Below are 25,873 nucleotides of genomic sequence, written 5' to 3'. Positions count from 1 at the left end.
TGTTGCCCTCTCAGTCTCGTTAATTCACAACTTCGTGGCAGTTTTGCCTTGCAATTTTCTACAAGTAAGGAAGGAGTCAAAAAAATTGAATTAATAACAAGTCTCAAGTGGATTATCTTTAGTTTCATAAACCAATTTGAGATTTTAAGTGAAAATTTTAACTAAATGAACAAAATATATATAATAAATGTCGAGTAAAGTTCGAGTCGCATTCGACTTATCTATATATAGATGGTTCCATAAGCTATCTATGCTTTTATCTAAAGAAATGAAATCTATAATGCACTTGGAATTTTAATCTCAATTAAAATAACATGAAAGAAGTCCTCTTGAATCATAGCTTCAAAATTGGCCTGAATTCTGTATTACAAGTCAAATGTACATCCCAACAAGGGCTGTACAATTTCAAAAATTTCTATATCAATTAGTAAGTTGAACAGAAAAATGCTGCTTTTGCCCAAATGAGAGTAACAGAATGAATGTAACATTTAAAACTACAAAAAATTGAACAGGGAAAAAAGAGATATATATATCTATATATATATATGAACAATGAAAATTGCAGCATCGAGAGTCATGGAAGCTAAACCAGTGGCGACTACGTGAATATAGTTACAACGTCTCTACGGTATCCTCTTACAATCAACAGCCTCGGCACATTTTCTACCAATAGATCCATGTATTCCATGTAAAAATAGCCTGGGTGGTTGACCGGAGGTGGTGGTAAACTCACAAGCACAACCGCAGCCATCCTTGAGTATCTCAATATTGTCGAATTCAGTTTCAGGGTCGTGTACAGGAACTTCTCAACCTGTTGCTCATTCACAACCACAGGTTTACCGTCAGCCATCAGTGCACTCCCTTTCCCTTCAGCTGTTGACTTCATCTCAGTCAAGTAACTAGCAATCCGCCGCTGTGCAGCAGTGAATGCTTCAAGTGATTCGTCTTGTTGAGATCCACCCACCGCTTGCATGTCCCATGATTTCATTGATATAACAATCACTTCAGCCTGCATCCGAAGATCATACAGAAATTTCTTCACATCAGCTTTAAGTTCCTCTGCATCAGAATCCTCCTCTGCAATGCAGAAGACCTGAATTTTACAACTCTCAAAACTCTCCCTTGCAAGCAGGAGCTGGGAAAGGAGAAGCATTAGACCACCATCTCTTACAATCCAATATAAATCAATGGTACCATACTGCCTCTGGTACGCGTTTGGCCACTCATCAAGACCCTTGACAATGACAACTGCTTTGTTTGCAATAATGCAGTCATTAATTATCGTAACAAATGTAGCTGGGATTTCAGTTAGGTTTTCACGACGCCATATTTCTGGATATCTCATCACCACGATATTGGGCTTGAGGTTTCCAAGGCCCATAGACTGCACAATTCCACGAAAGCCTTCAGACATATTGGGTGCTACAACTATCTCTGCAACAGCTTCACAATTCTTGTAATCAATGTAGGCACTAAGTTGCTTGTAGGCTGCCTTGGCATCTTCAACATGCTCATTGTCATGGTAATCTCCATCTAATATAGATACAAATATAGACATCCCACGACCCTTTTTTTTCATGCAATTTGCAAAGTCAGCAAGTTTGGGATGGCAAGGTACATTTTCTGGCAGCTGTCCCCATGGCCGGCAGAATATAAGAGGGATCGGATACCAATTCTTTGGGTGGACTTGGTTAGCTGCAAATATAATGTCATGTGAACCACAATAAAAATATGTAAGTATATGTGTGTGTGTAATGAAAAGGGGACAAAGTTAAATTATTTGAAGAACTTCTTGGTGTGCTATAAACCTTTCAAACCAGCAGGTTCCTGGACTCAAGTTGTCCACTGTAGACAACAAATTAAACTTCACATCAAAGCATAAAGCTCATATCTCAAATAGTACATGTATCCAGCAGATTAGAGTTTCCATTTATAATATCTAAGCTATAATTTCCTTCATACAATGGGGACGAGTCCCCATCTTCGCTCTGATACTGTGTTAAATCTGAGTCAGATCTAACTCACCCCAAAAACTAGCTCAAGAAGAGAAGTTTCTAAGCTAGCTCAAGAAGAGGAGTGCCTATGGTCCATATTAGACACATTACCCCTTTTTATAACTTAGCTCAAGGGAGGAGTACCTGTGGCCCATATAAGGATACATTACACATTTTCACAACCGATGTGGAATTCAACATCCCCTCATGCTCAAAATTTTTATTGATGCGTGACATATTTATGGAGATCCAACATCGGATGGGAGAGTAACTCACCCCAAAATCTAAGGATTGCCTACGACCCATATAAGGGGCACATGACCTCTTTTCTAAAATCGATATTGATTTATTTGCTGATTCTGAGAATATGATTTGATTTGATTTGATTAGAATCCTTAATTATTTCTCTAATTATTATTTGATTATTTGTTTCCTGTTTATTTATAATTCTTTGTGTATAAATAGTCATGCAAATCACTTGTAAAGACCAAAGAGTGAAATACAAGAGTACTCTAAAATTGTCTAAAATTTTTCATAGTACTAGAGTTTTTTTTTTTATTTTAGAGTTTAAATTTAATTTTTCCTTTTAGGATTTCAAAACCCTAGATATACCTTTTTGGTACTACTCCATTTAGGAACCTTTCCACCTCTCATTGCTGGCACAACCGCCCAGCTTCAACGCTAGAAAATCCCGCACGTGAGGCTCATGCGCCCTCCCTTCCCGACGTGTGAGACATCGTTCGATGCTACTTCGCCACTTCGATCACTCTGGGGCCAATTCCGACCATCTTTTCGGCCTTCCCGTGCTGCTACCTAGCCTTTTGATGATTCGGTTGGGCTCTCTTGTGTGTATAGCATTGGGTACCTCCTATTTTTTCACGGTTCATTTGTTTTAACTATGGCAGAAGGTAAAAGGGTCTCGATTACTAATTAACTCTGATAATCTTTCCTTGCAAATTAGTTTCATAAAACTTGACGAAACCAATTATCTTGCTTGGTCAAGGTCTTATTTGTTGTTTATTAAGGCTAGAGGACTACAGGATTATATTACTGGTAATAAGAAGCAACCGGATGAGAGTAATTCAGATTTTCCTCAATGGTACTCGGATAATTGTCTTGTTATGACATGGTTACTTAATACTATGCAACCTCATATCTCTAAGTCCTATTTGTTAATTGATATTGCTGTAAAAATATAGAAGACTTTGTCCTTAATTTATTCCAAAATTGAGAATGATGTCCAAATTTATGATATTCGGAATAAGATCTATGGTACTAAACAAAAAGAAATGACTATCTTCCAATTTTATTTTGAGTTATGTGGCTTATGGCAGGAACTTGATTACTATCAGGACTTCCAGGCAGGCTGAACTGGAGATGTAGTTAAATTTTGGAGAATGATTGAAAAGGAGCAAGCCTATGATTTTCTTGCAGGATTGAATAACGAATATGATCCAATTCGAGTCCATATGTTGAGAAAAAATCATTTTTCTTCTCTAAAAGATGCCCATGCCCACGTTCAACTAGAGAAAAGTTGTCGACATGCTATGCTTTATACTGCACCAGTTGAAAAGGCTGAGTTGGCTATTAGTTTGAGTACACCGCAATCTCCTAATTCTGAGAAAGATCACCTGCATTGTGACTATTGTGGGAAACCGAGGCATGCCAAGGAGACTTGGAAGTTACATAGATTATTGATTCTGACGCGAATAGACACATGACAGGCTCTTCTAAAGGCTTTCTCAATTATTTTCCTTCTTTAACCAAAAATAGTGTCATAATTGCTAATGACTCTTTTACTCCCATATCCGGAACATGTTCTATTATTTGTGCATCCAATATTAAATTATCATCTGTCCTTCATGTTTTCCATTTTTCTGTCAATCTTTTATCTATCAGTTTTATCACCAATACTCTTAACTGTAAAATTGAATTCTTTCCTAATCATTGTATTATTTAGGATCTTCTCACAGAGAAGAGGATTGGCAATGGTAGACTGATGGCTTATACATATTGGAAGATGATCCAAGTTCTCCGATATCTCAAGCCTGTTTTGGAGAAAATATGGAGGTTAATAAGGAAATAATACAGTAGCACAGGCAGTTAAGACATCATCATTTTTTGTCTTAGAAAAACTTTATCCTAGTTTGTTTGCTAGAACTCAGTTTGGTTCTTTATTTTGTGATGCTTGTGAGTATGCTAAGCACACTAGAACCTTCTATCCTTTGAGTCATAATAAAAGCCAAATTCCTTTTATGACTATGCATTCTGATGCTTGGGGGACCTACTCAAACTATCTCCTTATCTGGTAATCGATGGTTTGTCACCTTTATTGATGGTTGCACTCGAATGACTTGGGTCTATTTGATTAAAGCTAAAAATAATGTTTTTTCTTTGTTTTCAATCCTTTCACAAGATAATTTGTACTCAATTTGATTTTTAAGGTGAAAATTTTGAGAACTGACAATGGAAGATAATACATGAATAGTAGGTTTTCTGTTTATTTGGAGAATAATTAGATAGTACATCAGACAAGTTGTCATTATACTAGTGCTCAAAATAGCGTTGTTAAAAGGAAAAACAGGCTTTTATTGGAGATAGCTTGATCTCTTATGTTCACCATGAACTTACCCAAAGCATATTGGGGAGATGCAGTTCTTGTATCTGCTTATCTGATTAATAGAATGCCCCTCAAGGCCCTTGACTTTATGAGTTTGTTATAGGTTATAGGAAGTAAATATGTTAATATAGGAAGTAAATATTGATAGATGAGTCAGTTAAATAATTTTAAGGATTGTATAATTATAAATTTGATTTTTCTTTCTGTTTAGATACCGTCTCTCATATATAAATAGGTTATAATCTCTATTGTGAAATACAACAAACAAAATATTATATTTCTACATGGTATCAGAGTCACTCTGGGTAAGACAAATTGTGCGGAGCTAGTGGGCCTGCGAGAAAAGGGCTATCCGTGTGAGACAAGATGGAGCCGCCCAAGGTACTAGCGAACCACAATACCCAAGGGTCCGGTCTTGGTTTAGCAATTGTATTCTATTCAGTTGCAACGAGAACGTCGCAAATTTAGCAGGGGAGAGAGTGACGTCCACTTGTTAACTTGTGGATTCCGTCTAACATTTGGAGACTTAGGGCTCTGTTCATTTGGATTACCCATAAATGGTAACATTTGGAGACTTGGGGCTCTGTTCATCGGGTTATCCATAAAGAGTAACATTTGAAGACTTAGGACTCTGTTAATTTGGGTTACCCATAAAGAGTAACATTTGGAGACCTAAGACTCTGTTTATCGGGTTACCCATAAAGGGTAACATTTGAAGACTTAGGGCTCTGTTCATTTGGGTTACCCATAAAGGGTAATATTTGGAGATTTAGAACTCTGTTTATTTGGATTACCCAGGGTAACATTTGGAGATTTAGGGCTTTGTTCATCGGGTTACCCATAAAGGGTAACATTTGGAGATTTAAGGCTTTGTTCATCGGGATTACCCATAAAATGTAACATTTGGAGATGTAGGATTCTGTTCATTTGGGTTATCCATAAAGGGTCACATTTGGAGACTTAGGGTACTGTTCACGGGTATTGTTCTTCCGATCCTTTGTTTATTTTGATTGTTTTGGGTTGGTTGTCCTTATGGCTAAAGTTGATTATATATGTAACAAGTTGGATATGATTAACATTTATACTCCAACTTGAGGGGGAGTGTTATAGGTTATAGGAAGTAAATATGTTAATATAGGAAGTAAATATTGATAGATGAATCAGTTGCTTAATTTTAGAGATTGTATAATTATAGACTCGATTTTCTTTCCTGTTTAGATACCATCTCTCATATATAAATAGATTGTAATCTCTATTGTGAAATACAACAAACAAAATATTATATTTCTACAAAGTTCTTTAGAGGTTCTGCAAGAGAAGAATTCATACATTGTTCCACCAAAAGTATTTAGGTGTGTTTGCTTTGTCCATTCTAGAACGGCGGAAAAGTTAGACCCCAAAACCTTAAATATGTGTTTGTTGGGTATTTTCCGACATAGAAGGGATATAGGTATTATTACCCTCCATTTATAAAATACTTTGTCAGTATGGATGTTACCTTCCGAGAAACTGAACCCTACTTTAGTACCACCTACTCACCTCTTCAGGGGGAGAATAATGAGCAAAAAGAGGTGATCCCGAATTCTGTGATTCTGAATGATATGGTTCAGCTAGAGAGTTCGAGTTCTAGTAGACAGGGTGAGATGTCCAATCAGAGACAGAGAATTGGACGTTTGGACAAGCTAGATTTGAGGAGGTATTCGAGGACAGATAAGGCAAAAGAAGCCATTATGCAGTCTACTCAGAGTCAAGAATCTTCTTCTGGTGAATTACCCACAATTCTTGAATGCTCCAATGATTTAGATAAACCTATTGTACAAAGAAAATGGGTCAGATCTTGTACTAAACACACTTTCTAATTTTGTTTCTTATGAATCCATGTATCCCTTCTACAGAGCCTTTGCCTTATCTATTTCCTCTGGTCTATTCTAGAGGATTGGAAGGAAACTCTTGCATATCCTAAATGGAAGGGAGCAATGATTGAAGAGATGAAAGCACTGGTAAAAAATGAGACTTGGGAGCTTGTCACTCTCCCACTTGGGAAGAAATTTGTAGGCTGCAAGTGGGTGTTCATAGTGAAACACAAAACTAATAGCACAATTGAACAGTTTAAGGGCAGATTGGTTGCTAAAAGATTCACCCAAACCTATGGAGTGGATTATCAAGAGACATTTGTCTCAATTACAAAAATGAACTCAATCGAAGTCCTATTATCTTGTGCAGCCAATTTGGACTGGGACTTACAGCAGTTTGATATGCAAAATGCTTTCCTCCATGGAGATTTAGAAGAACAAGTGTTTATGGAGATCTCCCATGGGTTTGCTGATGAGAATACACAAGGAAAGATGTGTAAGTTAAAAAAGACTTTGTATGAGCTAAAATAATCTCCCAGAGCTTGGTTTGACAAGTTTAGTAGAGCCATGGTGTTCTTTGGTTGCCAACAGAGTAATATTGACCACACTCTGTTTATTAAACATCACAAGAGTAAGATCACCCTTCTTATTGTGTATGTTGATGATATAGTGGTAACAGGTGATTACAAAGAGAAAATTGCTCAACTAAAAAGGTTGTTGGCTAAATAATTTGAAATCAAAGATCTAGGAAAGTTGTAATACTTCCTAGGTATTGAGGTGGCTAGATAAAAAAAAAAGGAATTTTCATCTCCTAAAGAAAGTACATTCTGTATTTTTTGGAAGAAACTGATATGTTAGGGTGTAAACTAACAGAATCTCCCATTGGAAGTAATCACAAGATGCAAGTAGGAACTGGTGAATCCGTGGATATTGGAAGATACCAGAGATTAGTAGGGAGGTTGATTTATCTCCCACACACTCGACCGAATATAGCCTATGCTGTTAGCTTAATCAGTCAATTCATGCATGACCCTCGCGAGACTCATATGCAAGTTGTACTTCACATCTTGAGATACCTAAAATCTGTGCCAGGGAAAGGGCTTCTTTATTCCAAACATGGTGACCTCCGAGTTGAAGTTTTTATAAATGCAGATTGGGCAAGATTTCTCGATCACAAGAAATCCACTTCTGGCTACTGCACAGTTGTGGGAGGAAACCTTATCACTTGGAAGAGCAAAAAATAAAGTGTTGTTGCTCGGTCAAGTGCTGAAGTAGAATACAGAGCAATGGTCCAAGGTGTGTGAATTTTTATGGTTGCAAAAGTTATTAGAGGAGCTGAGGTTGCCCGAGAGAGACAAGATAATTTTGTATTATAATAACAAAGCTGCCATCAGTATAGTACAAAATCCAGTTCAACATGACCAAACAAAGCACATTGAAATTGATCGACACTTCATTAAAGAAAAATTAATAGACGGTGTCTTGAACTTAGTTCATGTGACTTCTACTGGACAACTTGCGGATGTGTTCACTAAAGGGCTCAACAATAAGATCTGCCATAACCTAATTTGCAAGTTGGGCATGTGTGACATCTATGCACAAGCCTGTGCAAGAAATTTCTAGTAATCCTTTAAAAGATTGCAGAACTTGTAAAGGCTTGGGATGGGATAAAGTATTGGTTTGGAATCTTCCTAAATCGGGATTCCTAATCCTAGGGGCAAGTCTCTGTAAATACTTGTATAACTAGCTACTGGATTATGTTCATAGCATCCTTTTCAGCTCATTGTGTTGTCTTTCTGAGCCTAAATTCAACTGAAAACCAGCAAGCATTGCTGCATTCTTACAAGCCCTAAATTGCAAAATAGAAAATTTACAGAAAATAAGTTTCATAAGTTTGTCCATAATGTTGTATTTTCCCTTATCTAGTAACTACGAACACTGATAGTACTTAGATTACAATTTACAAGTAGTAAAGAACAGAACAAAATTGACATGCAATAACACAAAACAATTACTACACGTTAATTTATAGCAGGTGCAAAATAAATGCTGCTTTCTGCATCTACAATCCAACAAGCCAACCCCCAACACACACGAGAGAGAGATTAAGCTGCAACACATTTAGGACAACATACATACCTCCCAGTGATCGAAGACTACGAAGAGCTAACTGAAAATATGCACTCTTGAAGCCATCACCCCAGTCCCCAGCCTTTCCTTTAATGCTCACATAATAATATATGAGGCTGGCAAGGGCTAGAGATACAATAGTGAATGACCAAGAGATCAAGAACATGATGACTGCAGGAATAAAAGTTAACAGTAAGTACCATTATACAAGAAATACATCCATACTTGCATGCGTACAAATTAGTATATCAATGTCACATCCATAGAAGCAAACGAGCATGTAGTCGCACAGAAACTTGGGGACGTTCACATGGCAAAAATATACAGTATGATGTGCTTGTTTAACGATGACTGCCACTTGAAGAAGTTGTCACATATCATGACTTTACTAGATGCAGAAGAAAATGTGCAAAATTTACAAATAACATTCTGTATCCTAAGGTTTACAAAAATCATTACCAAGAACAGAGAGGTGTTTTGTTGAAATATAAGTAGCAGGAAAGAGCATGGTTTCAAATCGCGGTCGCGGCCGCGTTCGCGGTCGCGGCCGCATGTAACGGAAACAGGCCTGTAACGGTCATAACGTAATGGTAACGGCCTGTCGCGGCACAAATTTTTTGAAAAAAATTGTAAAGTTTATGAAATTAAAATATATTGAAGGATATAATGAAAATTAAGTTATACAACTTAATAGTAAGTACAAATATATCAAATAAACATAAAATACATAAATTTTAAACATTATATATAGTAACTTACCTCAATTAATATTACCAAAATGATCGTTTAGGGTAGGTTTTTTAGTAGATATTTGAGTATATAAACAGCTATTAAAAAATTTAAGAGAAATATGGTAGTTTTTGGTTTGAAAAGTTGAAATGGAGGCTGGAAATAAGTATGGAAGAACGCTGGAGCCTAGAGCTGGACTTTGGACTTTGGAGAAGTGGAGAGAGTGCTGGATGGAGGACTGCTTGGCTTGCTGGTTGTGGCGAAGACACAAAGTAGTAAAGAGTAAAGAAAGACAAAAAGCTAAAGAGAAGAAGTAGAGAAATAAGTTTTTTCCCCCCTTCAATAATGCATACAAAGGCTGGTGCTTTCCTACTGGTAAGGAAAGGAGCGGCCGTTATGGCCGTTACATCACGGCCGATAACGGCCATTACCTTTGCATAACGGCCATAACGGCCGATACAGTAACAAAATTTTCCTGCCGTTATTTACAGGCCTTAACGGCCACGGCAGGCTCTAAAACCTATAAATAACGGCCTTTACGTAACGTAACGGCCTTTATTTAAAACCATGGGAAAGAGGCTTATGAGCTGGTTGAATTGCAAATGTTATTAAGAAATTGCCTTTGGTTTTAGTATGGCCTGTTTATGTACACCTCAGTCATCATCTGAAGCAATGTTTAACAGGTTTTGGGTTGAATCTGAAACTAGTGGCATAACACATACATCATCTGAAGCAATCCATTGGTAGCACACTGTTGAATCCCACATCGGTTGTGGAAAGGGGTAATGTGCCCCCTTATATGAGCCATAGGCAATTCTCCTCTTTGAGCTAGCTTTTGGGGTGAGATAGGCCTGACCCAAATTTAACGTGGTATCAGAGCCTCCCATCCGATGTTGGGCCTCCCATCCGATGTTGGGCCTCCCATCCGATGTTGGGCCTCCCATAAATATGTCACACACCAGTAAAATTCTGGATGTGAAGGGATGTGTTGAATCCCACATCAGTAGTGGAAAGGGGTAATGTGCCCTTATATGAGCCATAGGCAATCCTTCCACTTGAATTAGCTTTTGGGGTGAGTTAGGCCTGATCCAAATTTAACACACACAAACGAATGAATGATAGACCTACATGAATGGCATAACGTTCCAGAATATCAATTCATTTAATGCATCCAAAAGGAAGTATGGTATCGTTGTTAGAGTTGCTGTTGGAAAAAAAAAAGAAATATTTTTAAAGATATATTAGTTTGAAATGTATTAAAAAATTATTTAAAAGTAAATTTGATAAGTTTTAGTCACAGGAATACTAAAATAACAAAATAGCTTTTCCAAACAACTTTTACGACAGCATCTGAAATGGTGATTTTTTTCTTGAAAAATAGTTTTGGTCGTCAAATCAAACATGCACTGGATGAAGTAGAAATCAGATGTCCAAAAGCCACTCAAAAAATATTAATTGTATTAAATTTGGGTCAGGTCTAACTTATACCAAAAGCTAGCTCAAGGGGAGGAGTGTCTATGGCCCATACAAGAGGCACGTTACCCCTTTCCACAACCAATGTGGAATTCAACACACTCTTCACGCCCAGAATTTTACTGGTGCCTGCCATATTTATAGGAGGACCAACATCGGATGGGAAGTTCTGATATCATGTTAAATTTAGGTCAGACCTAACTTACTCCAAAAGCTAGTTTAAGGAGATGAGTGCCTATAACCCATATAAGGGGCACGGTACTCCTTTCCACAACCGACGTGGGATTCAACAAATTGCAAGTTTTTCTAATTCTCATTTCCATTATCCATATAATAAATATTAGATTCAAACAGCCTCAAGTACTGATACTAACTAATACTGGCAGAGTATCCAACTATGCTAGCAGCTCAATGTCAATTTTGGGCAACAAAAAGCGGTAGAAGGAGAACTAAAGTTCTGCAAGTATGCATACCAAATTTCTGATTTTTAAGTGTTAACAGAGCATAGTAAAAGACGGAGAAAAGAAAAGGGGATGTACCTATACAAAGTGATGCTCCAAGAAGAGAGACGCTCCAGTGGTGAAACTTCCATCGTGGACGCCAACTGGGAGCATCTAGAAGATCCAGAAGAAAGCAAGACAAGTTCACTCCAGAATAACACAGAAGGAAAAACATAGTTACAGTTGGTGTGATAAGATCAAGATTCCCAATAATGACACACCCAACACAAATAAATGCAGTAAAGAGGGTAGCAACATGAGGCTCGTTCCCTTCTGCAACTTTGAAGCTGTTGAGAACTGGCAGAATATCATCATTTGCTATTGCAGCAAGTAGGCGTGGAGCACCTGTCAGGCTTTGAAGAGCTGCTCCTAAGGTTGAAAGAATAATACCAATATGAACAATTGCAGGGAATGGCCAAGCAATGGTGGCTGTAAGTAACCTACAATAAAGATATAGTTCAGTAACACTAAAGAGAACTAATATGCAAAACATAATCCAATTTCACCAACTCAACTGGCAGATATGCTCTACAAACTTTTTGCCAAGAGATCAACCATATTTCAATGTTTTAATTCAATAAAACTGTTGAATCCCACATTGGTTGTGGAAAGGGGTAATGTGCCCCTTATATGGGCCATAGGCACTCCTCCCCTAGAGCTAGCTTTTGGGGTAAGTTAGACCTGGCCCAAATTTAACATGGTATCAGAGCCTCCCTATCCGATGTTGGGCGCCCCATAAATGTGCCACGCACCAGTAAAAATTCTGGGCGTGAGGGGGTGCGTTGAATCCCACATCAGTTGTGAAAAGGGGTAATGTGCCCCTTATATGGGCTATAGGCACTCCTCCCTCTAGAGTTAGCTTTTGGGGTGAGTTAGGCCTGGCCCAAATTTAACAAAAACCAAATCAGGAGGAAAGATGCAAAAAAAAGGACATCATAAAAAACATACCTACGAATATAGAAGGAAATGAAGACCAACAAAGTAAGCCATCCTGATCCTACCTTTGGAACATGAGCAGGTGCACAACTACTAACTTCATACTAGTGAAAACAACCAGCCGCATAACTCATAAGATATTAAATCTACTTAAGGCAGCAAAGAATTTCTCAATAAACAAACGGAAAAGCTAGGTGACAAATGACAATAGTGTGATGTGTGTTTGTTAGGTGACAATATATGCCAGCAGACATGCCTTCGTCGGTAATTTGTAAAAATAAAAATTTTGATGATGCAAGAATAAAAATATAAGTGCTTTGCTAGGTATATGCCTCATGAGTTGTTAAATAGTTGAATGCAAATGCATCTGAAACAAATTGGGAGAGGAACTGAAATTCAAAGTTTAAGGGAGGGAAAAAGGTGCAATATGTTCTCAAAGTAAAGGACCAATTAAGAAGACAAATACAAATACCTGTCTGTCAAAAGTTTGTCTCTGGTTGCCATTGCTCCAAAAAACAACACGGAAATCAGGTATAATACAGTAGTTGTAAGAGTTGCTGCCAACGTCCCAACAGGAATTGACCGCTGCGTGTCCTTCAGTGAGGCTGATCTATTAGAGCCTGCCATAATTCCCGTTACAGCAGGGAAAAACAAACCAACCAATGCACTGAAACAGACGAAAAAAGAAAATGAAGTTACAAAAAGCATGAGAAGGATTTTATGCCAGTCCTGTTTCTCAGAAAATGCATAGTCATGTCTAGTGACAGACGCAACATTTACGCCTAGCGGGGTTAATGCAGCATTTATATTCAGGGGCCCAAATATTCACTAATACAATATCTACACTTAGTAGGAGTAAAATATACATTTAAAAAGTTTAAATTCAATACAATTACGCTAAACTAATTATAATCTAATGAGAATTAGATTTAATAAAATATAATTCTAATTTATTAAATTTAAACTCATTAAATTTTTATTTAGTTAGACCAGTAAAAAAAAATCTAATTTCCTAAATTTTTTTTAAGGTTGAAGGGAGAGCTAAATATAACAGTATATTAAAAATAAAATCATATTCAACCTACTCCTAATCAAAAATTGAAATCTCAAGGGGACAACAATCTCTGCCTACCCTCCAACTTCCTAAATTTTTTTTTAAGGGGGAGATAAATATATCATTATATTAAAAATAAACTCATATTCAACCTACTCTTCATTAAAAATTAAAATTTCAGGGGGAGGGAAAGGCATGGTACGTCACTGCATGCCACCAAAATTCATATGGAAATCCATGAAGGAAAATATCAAATGCATGAATTACTTGGACAGCCAAATTATAAAAATATAACTTAGTCTTCCACCACCACCACCCCATTTTGCTTTTCCTTTTTTTTGGTTGCATGCGTGCAAGCGTGTGTAATTGGGGTAGGGGGATGAATTGTGGAATTCACCAAAGGAATGCACAACCTTATTTGAGGAAATCTCCACTATGATAAAACTAAATCAGAGTTAAAAAAATGCCTAGTCCAGTTATCTTACAACAGCCAAAGATGACACAAATAAACCCTGATTCTTTGTTAGCAATGACATGCACTTCCTACTCTTTGTTATGGAAAAGCAAAAAAGTTAGATATCCAATAAAAAGATCACTATGTACATGCTGACTCATCAAAGAAACATCTTCTGGTGGCTATATTTTGTATGTAAGCCAATGTGGAAAAACAGCAAGCATCAGGCTGACAGAATTTATGAAATAATCCCATGAAATTAGTGCCACTTCTCATCACAATCAGGACAGTTTAATGATATCCACTTTAATAGAATCTACAATTGTAGCACATTTACTTGAAATTCCAATAAGTCTGTCCTTTAGGATCAGGTATTCCAGCATCATTGGTAAATTGATAATCTGAACTCCAGTTATCTTTGAAGCTTTCCATACTTAAGCCCGTAATTCCAGCTGTATCAATCATGGCAAAAGGAAGCATTTGTTTTATATCTCCACCCAAATGATAAAAAGGAGAATGACTTTTAAGAAAAAATTTTTTAAAAATGCACGCGAAAACACCCATAAGAAACGGAAAGCATATACATAAAAATTAAAGACTCACTTGTTGGATCATTCTTCTTTGCTGAAAAGATCCCAATAAATATGCAGCACAGGGAGAATAGAACAGGTATAAGGAAAGCAGGTGCAACCCGATTAATCATTTTCACACCACCAAATACAATGAAACAAAGGATAAGAGTCACAACAATCCCATAAATTTGCAGGTCGTGTGAACTTGGACTTTCAATAGGTTCTGGAGTTGCTTGGCCATTAACTTTTGTGACAGACTCTACATTTGAAACATGGGGAAAAAAGAAAAATGGATTAGCATAACATTCACTTCCAACATCTGAAAAATTACCAGCACCACTTACTACAGAAAATTCTTAACCATTACCTCTAAATATCCCAGCAGCGGGCACAGCTTTTAAAAAGGTTTCTACAGCTCCCAACACATAACTAAAACCACAAAGAAAAGCAAATGAAAGTATAATGTTAACACAAGTGCTCAAAGTTCTTTCAATAAAGCTATAAAGATAACAGCATGCATAAGCCTCAAATCTGCCATCATTGTGGCATCATCAAAAAGTTCATAACATCTACTCACAGAGCTCCAGCAACTGCATTCCCAAGGAAGAAACACAGTCCAATGCTAACTCCAACCTCTGGGCCAAGAGCACGACCAATGAGATAATATGGCCCCCCACCCTAGAATTAAATACATCAACCAAATTTCTTAGAGTTTATTCCAACATTGACCTAGCGGTCCTAGTCAACAAAAAATGGCTCAGAACAGACTGAACTACAAGCACAGTTGAACTGTACATATTTATCTAGAAGCATCTAATGAAAGATGATATAGAGGAAAATAGTAACAAGTACGACACACTATATTAAGCACTGGACATGGCGAATATAATAAATGCAAATGAATCCCAACACACAAAATCAAGGAAAAAAACTTCAAACAAGAATGGACTAATCCAAGAAAATGCTGATAAAAAGAAAATCTACCACACCATAGAGATATCAGCAGTAACATGGTAACCGCTACAAACATCAATCCTACATACTTCAAACACAAGTCACTGTTTTTTTAGTGAATTGACCTTGCTTTCAGAACAGCAGTAAGTTAACACTCACAAAAAACAAATTCAGAGAGCCAAGAAGCTTGTGCTAGGAAAGGTCATAAAAATAGTTACTTTATATAGAAGGTGCAAGTATGACCCTAGCTTGGTCAAACATAATTTAAAAAAGAAAACAATTTAATTTAATAAGTTAAAAGTATACCTTATGTTGACAGATCTGTTTTCCTTTGGTAGTGTAGAGATTTTAGCCTTAGTTATAGAGATTTGATTATAAAAATTATTTGTTACCTTTCTTGTAAATCTTCCTAGTTAGGCTTATTACTCTTGTATAAATAGAAATGCATTAGCTCTGTAAAATTATCAGAAATATAATTCAAAATTCTCTCTCAAAATTCTTCATGGCATCAGAGTCTTGCCATCATCAATTGCCTTAAGGTTTACAGATCATATATTAGAATCTTAGTTTTTTTTTTTTAAGGTCAAGCTTCTAGGCGAAGCTAACAAGGGAGTTGGTTGTCACGACCCACTGCAGGAGGAAGCCCATCCCTTTTCTGGCCTATTCTTGGCGTTGCCGTCTTCGTCCACACACTGTCGCAAGCTTTTGTGCCTTTCCTACACGCCGGCGCATGTGACATTTTTCAGTGGTATTTTCCGGCACAATCCTTCCCTGCGTACTCATCTTCAAGTCACACCTCTAACCTGCCTAGACCTGTGACTTGGTTCACCTTTTATTCCTTGGGTTGTTTCCCACAGTAGCTTTTTCCCTGTTTTGAGATGGTTGAAGCTCTTTCCAATACTTTGTCTTGATCAAGAAATCATGTTCGAATAGCTGATGGCTCATATACTCCCATAGCTAGCACATGTTCTAATTGTACTCCCAATATCACCCTTTCATATGTTCTTCATGTACCTAGCTTTCCCATTAATTTGTTATCTATCAGTGCTCTCACCAACTCTCTTAATTATAAAGCGAAATTCTTTCTCACTCATTGTATCTTTCAGGATCTACAAACTAGAAAGAGGATTGATATTAGTAGACTGCTAGATGGCTTATATGTTTTGAATGGTAGTCTAAGTGGTGGTGCAGATCAAGCTCTTCTAAGTATGAATAAAGATGTCAATAAAAAAATAATCTAGTGGTACATGAGGTTAGAATATCTTTTAGAGAGATTATATCCCAAACTGTTTAGGCAAAGTGAGTTTGACTCCTAATGTTGTGATGCTTATGAATTTGCCACACACACAAGAAACTCTTATCATTTGAATCATAATAAAAACATTATTCCTTTTATGACCATTCACTCTAATGTATGGGGTCCCACACAACATACTTCTTTATCTGGTTATAGATAATTTGTTACTTTTATTAACTGTTGTAGCATATGAACTTGGATCAATTTGATGAAAACAAAAAATAAAGTGTTTTCATGCTTCAAGTCTTTTCACAAGATGATTTGTACCCAGTTTGATGCTAAAGTTAAAAAATTCTGAGAACAGATAATAAGACAGAATACATGGAGAAAGGATTTCAAAATTATCTTTAGACCAATGGAATAATCCACCAAACTAGTTGTGTTTATACTATGAATCTACCAAAACCATACTGGGGAGAGGCTGTCCTTTCCGCTGCTTATCTGATTAATAGGATGCTTATGAAAGTCCTTGACTATAAGAGTCTCTTAGAAGTGTTGTAAGATAAAACTTCCTATATCACAACTTGGTCTGCAAGCATGTCTAATATTTATGCACCAATTTAAGAGGAGAGTGTTGACAAATCTGTTTTGTTTTAGCCTTAATTATAAAGATTTGATTGTAGAAATTATTTATTGCCTTTCTTGTAAATTTTCCTAGTTAGGCTTATTACTCTTGTATAAATAGGTATGTATTAGCTTTGTAAAATTATCAGAAATATAATTCAAAATTCTCTCCCAAAATTCTTCACCTTCATTGCACCATTAGTTGCAATAGCACTCAATGAAATTGACGTTAGGAAAGTACATAAACCACAAAATGCTACCAGCAACAGTGAATCACCTACGCCAGCCATGCCAACTATCCTGCAATTTTCAGAAACCAGGAAAGAGAAGAGACATGAATCCAGAAAGTAACTAAAAACCATCAAGTCAAGCCTAAATCAGTACAAACAGCCAAGAATAAACAACAAAGTACTAGCAAATTTTAAAGTAGAATATCAGAATAGCTATGAGGGATGGGGAGTCCAGAGGGAGAGAGTATGAAATAAGTAATCGCAGCTATCTATAGTGACCCCATTTCAATCCAAATAGGAAGCTCTACATAAGAGCTTTGTTATTACTTTTATAATTATAACAAATATGTGGATTAGTAAAATTACACTATATAAATTGCTACCAGCATTCTGTTAAGTGATAAGAATCTTACAATATGTTTCATACAGGGCCAATCATTCCTAATTCATTGGTCCCTTCAGTTCAATTGGTTTGAATAGATTACAACTTAGTTAAAGAATTAAAAAATATATAGATGTATGCATAACTTAAGTTTTATACGAAAAATTAAAAGTAATTTTAGGTTGAGATATATCAAGTCAGTCACTTGTTTAATTAATTAGTGTTAAATTTGGGTCAGGTCTAACTCACCCCAAAAGCTAGCTCAAGGGGAGGAGTGCCTATGGCCCATATAAGGGGCACATTATCCCTTTTCACAACCGATGTGGGATTCAATATACTCCCTCACACCCAGAATTTTACTGGTGCGTGACATATTTATAGGAGGCCCAACATCGGATGGGAGGCTCTGATACCATATTAAATTTGGGTCAGGCCTAACTCACCCCAAAAGCTAGTTCAAGAGGGAGGAGTGTCTATGGCCCATATAAGGGGCACATTACCCTTTTCCACAATCGATGTGGGATTCAACAATTAGACTAGTCTGACAGACTAGATTAGGTTTCAAAACACTATCCAAATAACTCATCCAAACATTACCCAATTGGTTTGCAACAATAATTTTGAAAGCAAAAATGTTGTGCATGGTTAGAAAATAGAGAAACAAACACACATCTTCAGGTCCTTGCCAGGAAAGGCAATCAAAACTCTCCTTATCAAGCTAGTTAGGTAGAAAAGTTTCAAAATCTTAGAAAAGTGCCATTCAGGTACTTTTAGCACTCTCTGCCAGCGGGAAACAGTATCTCATGTTCCACATTGCATGTTACAGTCACTACAATCCAGTATGGCTCACAAGCCTCATTTGCATATATGGGGGACTTCCCAATAGATGATCCTGTTATTCCACTTAAACTCTCCCAAAAGGAGCCATGTTAATATCAGACACTAACCCCACAACAATCCAAAATACAAAGCCACCCCATTATGAATGTCCATTTTATGGGTTTATGGTGGTTAGAATTTCAGCTCAGACAACTAAGTTAAAGAGAGAACTCTAACACTAACACTTCTTTTCAATGTCACTCCAAAGTCCAACCTCAAAGGAACCTATGTAATCAAAATTTATTTACTAATATGTTACACACAAAAAGAAAGCTGAATTTCTTTGACCCCTTTTTTTCTTTTCTAATGTAGTATGGTAGGTTTGGTTGAAGCATAGTGCTAGAATCTTCAAGAATCATCATCTATTGCCACAAGTTTAGGGGTTAGGATTTGGTATTTGGCTTCATATCATCTTTCCGTGGATAGTTTTTCTTTTTTTTTTTTGTATTTTTCTACTTTATGATATTAATTTCTTGTATTTTTTGCTTCTACTTTATGAGATTCAATACATGTATGGTTATGTAGCCGCCTTTCTATTAGCTTAGGAATTTTTACTAATTTTTGTAATTGTAGGAGGATTTTGCTGTCCTTTTATACTTTTCTTTATCCTCTATTACTGCATTTATTTCTTCATATTTGGGTGGCACGTGATCCTAGCCTATAATCTGTGTTCCTCAGGGGGCGGGGACAGAACTTTTTATCTATTATGGATCTTGGAAAGATGACGTTTATCAGCGTGGGAAGTGGAAGCAGGATAGTGCACGCATAGATGTGTGAGAGTTTTGGCTTCAATGGATTAAGGAAATTGGGTCTAATTATGGTGAAGAAAGCCAAGCCCAAATAGGGAAATTCAACTCTAATTCTAAATGGTATGTTTGGAAGGTTGGAAATTGGAACAAGTGAAGAAGATTCAAGCCATTATTGTCTTAAATTCTTAGGTCAATTGCAGCCATCATTTGCTTTGAGTGTTTTTTTTTTCTTTTTTTTTATGATTTTCATATTTTATATGAGTTAGAGTCATATTGGCATTTTTGTCAACATATGTCTCCATCAATCAGTACTAGTTGAAAAAATAAAATTTCCATATTTGTATTGACTTTAATGAGAAATGAAAAATAAATAAATAAATAAATATAAATAAGAATAAAGAATAACATTAAGAATAATAATAATAAATAAAATTAAGAATAATAAGGATCCTTTGGAAAGAAATTGTGCTATTTGCGCCTATGAGAGATGAATTGATATATTTTTTTATTAGATTATTTTCTTATTTTTTAGTTCAAAATAAATATTTGATTGCAAGTTGATCAATTAATTAAGTAAAAAATTGGAGTTAGTAGTCGATTTATTGAGACCATTTAACATATCCAATTTAATTGTTTACTTATTTTCTATTTCAATGAGTGATTTTTCAAGTTCAACTAAATTCTCCCATATGAATATGGATTTTCACCTAGCCACTCAATTGGACATATTTTGTTATTTTAAAAGTTATATTTTTCTTAAATCTCTCTTCCTTATTTTGTGCCATAAATTAAAGAAGAAGTGTTTGATTTATTTTGAAAGTTCTAGTATGATTTGAACTCTACAAATCCCAATTCTAATCTACTTGGTTGTCGTGCCCATCATCATTAGACAAAATATTGACTTTTGTTAATCCTTTCCTACTTAGTTTAGGTTTTAACTTATGTTTTTATTTTCCAAGTTCAAATAGAAATATGTTGCCTTATCAAGATATGACTTTATAATTTTTGACTTGTCATCCTTCCTTGGGTGTGACGTCCAAGATGTTATTTCTTGTTTGTGGCGACTTCTTCTTAACAATGAGAATTAATATCCCAACCTATCCTTTTTATTCCATCTGTCTTTTTTATGAGATGGTGCCAAAACCATTCAATTTAGGCATTGGCTGAAAATACCTTAGTGTTTCAAGCTACTAAACGATCTTCTTTATTTGTTCTCTTTTAGGCACAACAATATGTTTGAAGAAATCAAAGAAAAAATGAAGTATTTCATAAAAAAAGATAAGCCAAATTAGCATTAATTTAAACAAAGCTTACCAAGTAAACCGGATATAATAGATAATTCCCATTATATTCTGCAAGCATGGGACAAAAACGCCCATCATCGTACCAAGTTTAACAGCATTAACCTGCATGAGACACACACATAAAAAAAAATGAAACTATGTCATGTAGGCCGCTCAATTTAATTCCTATAGAAGAGCAGGGTCAAAAGGTCAAAAATAGTGACATGAATATGTACCATGCAACTAAATTCATTTTCCAGGAAAATCTTGCTTTGAGAAAACAAAACTTAGCAATAATGGGACAAATCCACTACTATGATTCATGGTGAGCTACCAATATAGTTAGTTTTTCAAGTACTACCAACACACAAAACATGAATATGCACATTTACGGATGTGCATCTATGATATATTATAGGTGAGTTTGTTAGAGATGCATTCATCGGCAAGGCCGAGCAAGGAAGAGTATAATCAGAATTACAAGATACAAAAGGAAAGAATATCTCAATTAACAGTAATGATTGATCGTGATTTCAATAGCAATTTAAGATGGTAATCAGCAGTAATTTAATATTGTAATAAGCTTAACTCAAGCCTTAAGTTTAGGCCACAATTAAGTATACCTTTCCTTGTTAAACCCATGTAATCTCTATACAAGGAGAATATGTTTATGAAATAAAACAAGCAGAATTTCATTACCAACACCCAAGGTCTTAAGCTCCCTCTCACGAGTTTTCTTTTTTGTCATCACAGGTCGTTTCAGGAAGGGTCAGAATATCAATAGGGGGATCTGTCCCTTTCCACTGAGGATTTCGCTCTTTCACGACTCGTGACTCGATCTACATCCAAAGCACATAACAACTTGGTATTAGAGTCAAGAGTCATGGGGGATGCTGATTGGCAAGACAAGATGCAACAGATGCATGAATCTCATGCAAGAGTGGAACACCATATAGCTGACATATGACGACAACTGATGGAATTCTTTAAAAGTACTAGCAAGAGACCTAGCCAACAGGAAAAAGAGGGAGCCACTAGCCATAACCAAGCCAATCTGTCAGAACGAAATGAAGGACGACTCATATCCTCAATAGTTCCCCGATATACCAAGTTAGATTTCCCTTTATTCAATGGGACCAAAAATCCTCTTGGCTGGCTCAACCAGTGCGAACAGTTCTTCTAAAACCAGCGAACAACAAAAACTGATAAGGCGAGACTTGCGGCCTTCCATATGGTAGGAGAAGCTCAATTGTGGTGCTAAACTCTAGCAAGAAGAATCTAGGATTAATTGGGGCACTTTCAAAGGATACCACAACTTAGGCTTTGGTCCTCCAGTGCATGGAAATCCTTTGAGTGAGCTCGTCAATTTAAAACAAAGGGGCACTATGGAAGACTACCAACGCCAGTTTCAATCTCTACTGGCGAGAGCTACTACAGTTCGACCTGATCAGCAAGTTGACCTCTTCACTGCTGGGTTAAATGACTCCATCAGGATGGACATGGAATTTCAAAACCCCCAAAACTTGGCAACGGCAATGAATCTCACTTGCGCCTATGAAAGACGTATGCAACCAAAACAAAGTCAGGATATACGGAGAAGCAACACAAATTATCAGATCACCCCTACAACTACCATCAACATCAGCCCAAAATTGATAAACAACACAAGCGAAGGAAGTAGGTCAGTCAAGACCATCACAAAAGGCAGTACAGTAAGTAGTGCAGTATCTTCTCCCTATATAAAAAAGCTGAAAAGGGCAGAAATGGCTGAATAAAAGGCAAAAGGGCTTTCTTATAATTGTGACAAATTATATTTCTTTGGGCATCACTACAAAAGGTTGTTTTAGTTGGAAATGGATAATATTGACTGCAACACAGGATCACAGGAGTCTAAGGAACTTGGAAAACCAGAGATTTCCATTCATGCCATCACAGAGAAACAAAATGACTGAACCATGCAACTCACAGCCATTATCAACAACCGACCTCTGCTCGTTCTCGTGGACTCTAGCAGTACCAGAATTTTACTAGTCGAACAGAAGCAACCCACTTGGGTCTTTGCATCATGCCTAAAACAGGAATCAATGTCTCAGTGGCCAATGGAGAAAGGGTCGTAAGCCAAGGCACTTGTCAGGCGGTAACATTCTTACGGGATTCTCATCATTTCACTACTGATTTCTTTGTTATTCCTCTAGATATCATCGACATTGTCTTAAAAGTCAAATGGTTGAAAACATTGAGCCCAATGTTGTGAGACTTTACAACACTCATCATGAGCTTCCATTGGGAAAATAGACAAATGACGCTCCAGGGATATCAACCCAACTCTGGAAGTTATTTACATTTTTTACGGAAAATGAGGCCACCAAATCACTTGATAAGATATTAGCAAGCTTCCAAGACCTATTTTAGGACCCCGCAGGCCTTCCCCACTTCGGTCATGCGACCACTGCATCTGCTTACTGACAGACACTCCTCCGATAGTAGATTGACCCTAACGGTATCTACACCTGCAGAAAAATGAAATAGAGAGACAATATGAGCAAATGCTACAACAAGGCATTATTCAACCCAGCCGTTCACCATTTTCCTCCCCGGTACTCCTAGTCTACAAGCAAGATGGAACCTAACGTTTCTGTGTGGATTACCGAGAGCTCAATGCCCACACTGTGAAGGATAAATTTCTCATTCCAGTGGTCGAAGAATTACTAAACGAACTCCATGGGGCACCGTATTTCACAAAATTAGACCTCAAATCAAGATATTACCAAGTGCGAATAGATCAATCTAATGTCGAAAAAATAGCTTTCCGGACACAATATGGGCATTTTGAATTCTTGGTTATGTCGTTCGGTCTCACCAATGCCCCCTCTACTTCCAAGCATTGATGAATGAGGTATTCAAAGAACACTTATGTAAGTTCGTTCTAGTATTCTTTTATGATATTCTTATTTACAGTAAAACGTGGGATGCCCATATGCTGCATTTGCAAGTGGTTTTTACTCTACTGCATGCTCATCACTTATTTCTCAAAAAATCCAAGTGTTCTTTTGGAGCGAAACGGGTGGCTTATCTGGGGCATATCATTTCCGGTGAGGGTGTCTCTATTGACAAGGGAAAAATTCAGGCCATTCTGGACTAGCCAACACCACAATCCATTAAAACTCTCTACAGTTTTTTATATCTCGCCGAGTACTATTGCAAATTCAGCCGGAATTATGGACAAGTAGCAGCTCCCTTAACCAACATGCTGAAACGACATTCCTTTCACTGCAACGAATCAGCCCTGTCTTCCTTTCATGAGTTAAAATAAGCTCTTGCTCAAGCACCAATCCTATGTCTTTTCAATTTTAACGAAGAATTTATCATCGAATGTGATGCCTCTAGGGTTTGAGGTTGTGCTCCACCAATACAATCATCCCATTGTTTATTTTAGCCGCAAAATATCTTAGCGCCACTTCAAATTACCGGCATACGAGCGGAAATTGATTGGGCTTGCCAAGGTAGTCCAACATTGGCGTCCGTATTTCTGGAGAAGACATTTCCTGATCCGAACTGATCATTACAGTTTAAAATACATGCTTGAGCAACAGCTGACCCCCACTCCACAGCAACACTAGGTGAGTAAACTCTTAGGCTATGACTTTAAAGTTGAATATAAGGCAAGATATTTGAACAAGGTGGCTGAGGCTCTCTCTCGATGGGATGAGGACGAAGGGTCCATTTATGCTATATCGCAACCAAGGGTCTTGTTATTCTAAAACTCTTCAAGAATTACGAGCCAAAATTTAGCAAAGACAATTGGACGACTCCTGGTCTTATTGTGATGGCTTAATCTTGTATAAAGGGCAAGTCTATCTCTCCCCCACTTCCACTGTGATTGCCGCAGTCTTAACTGGCATTCATGATAGCACTCATGAAGGGGTTCACAAAACTTTACACCGTGTACGCCAGGACTTCTACTAGAAGGGATTGAAATCTGTTGTTCAATAATATATTTCCTCCTGCCTCATCTGCCAATAAAACAAGGCTGATCATTTGCAACCAGCAGGATTGTGACAATCTCTAGCACTTCCTACACAAATTTGGTTAGATCTCTCTATGGACTTTATTGAAGAATTACTAAAATCTGGGGGAAAATCGCTCATTTGGTGTTGGTTGATCGATTTTTTAAGTATGCTTATTTTATTCCTATGGAATACCCCTACGCAGTATTGACAATGGCAAACACCTTCTTTGATCACACTATGCAATTACATGGGTTGCCGGAATCCATCGTGAGTGATCGCGATGTCATTTTCACTAGCATCTTTTGGAAAGGACTCTTTCGGCTAAGTGATACAAAGTTAGCCTTTTCCTCTACCTACAATCCCCAATTTAATGGCCAAACTGAAGTCGTCAACTGCATTATTAAAATGTATTTACAAGGCTTTTTGGAGACATACCAAGAAATTGGGTGAAATGGCTTTCTTGGGCTGTGAAGAATTTTGGAAAAATTTTGAGTATTTTTGTATTTCACTCTTGATCTTTACAAGTGGTCTACATGACTATTTATATACAGAGAATCGTATCTAAACAGGAAGCAAATAATCAAATAATAATTACAGAGATAATTAAGGATCCTAATCAGATCAAATCAAATCTCTAGAATCAGCTAGGATTAGTAAATAAGTCAACACTCCCCCTCAAGTTGGAGCAAAGATGTCACACATGCCCAACTTGCAAATCAGATTATGGTAGATCTTGTTGTTAAGCCCTTTTGTAAACACATCCGCAAGTTGCCCCGTAGAAGTCACATGAACTAGGCTCAAGACACTGTCTGTTAATTTTTCTTTAATGAAGTGCCGATCAATTTCAATGTGCTTGGTTCGGTCATGTTGGACTGGATTTTGTGCTATACTTATAGTAGCTTTATTGTCACAATACAAAGTTATCTTGTCTCTCTCGGACAATCTCAACTCTTCCAATAACTTCTGCAACCATAAGAGTTCACATACTCCTTGGGCCATTACTCTGTATTCTGCTTTCGCACTTGACCGAGCAACAACACTTTGTTTTTTGCTCCTCCAGGTGACAAGGTTCCCCCCACAACTGTGCAGTAGCCAGAGGTGGATCTCATGTCATCGAGAGATCCTGCCTAATCTGCATCTGTAAAAGTTTCAATTCGGAGGTGACCATGTTTGGAGTAAAGAAGCCCTTTCCCTAGCGCAGACTTTAGGT

The 25,873-nt window shown here is 37.0% G+C and overlaps 1 protein-coding gene across 14 annotated transcripts in view; it reads right to left on the bottom strand.

Moving 5' to 3' along the window:
• Positions 1-304: 304 nt before the first annotated feature.
• LOC110630852 (cation-chloride cotransporter 1) overlaps positions 305-25,873 on the bottom strand; it is a 41,312-nt gene continuing 15,743 nt past the window's right edge. For 6 of the 14 annotated variants that reach the window (XM_021778473.2, XM_043950349.1, XM_021778475.2 and 3 more), the window contains exons 2-10: positions 20,685-20,776; positions 14,893-14,993; positions 14,683-14,744; positions 14,347-14,574; positions 14,081-14,195; positions 12,708-12,902; positions 11,339-11,739; positions 8,607-8,768; positions 305-1,695 (exon numbers count right to left, since the gene is read on the bottom strand). In XM_021778473.2, coding sequence (XP_021634165.1) covers positions 599-1,695; positions 8,607-8,768; positions 11,339-11,739; positions 12,708-12,902; positions 14,081-14,195; positions 14,347-14,574; positions 14,683-14,744; positions 14,893-14,993; positions 20,685-20,732 — 2,409 coding nt within the window. In that variant the 5' untranslated portion in view covers positions 20,733-20,776 and the 3' untranslated portion in view covers positions 305-598. Of the gene's footprint in view, positions 1,696-8,606; positions 8,769-11,338; positions 11,740-12,707; positions 12,903-14,080; positions 14,196-14,346; positions 14,575-14,682; positions 14,745-14,892; positions 14,994-17,315; positions 17,431-20,684; positions 25,261-25,873 lie in introns of those variants that run through there. The other 8 variants (XM_021778464.2, XM_021778465.2, XM_043950348.1 and 5 more) reach the window with 5 other exon arrangements.

This window comes from Manihot esculenta, chromosome 14, assembly GCF_001659605.2.
Source record: "Manihot esculenta cultivar AM560-2 chromosome 14, M.esculenta_v8, whole genome shotgun sequence".
Taxonomy (NCBI): Eukaryota; Viridiplantae; Streptophyta; class Magnoliopsida; order Malpighiales; family Euphorbiaceae; genus Manihot; species Manihot esculenta.
This window is presented reverse-complemented; position numbering and strand designations above follow the sequence as displayed.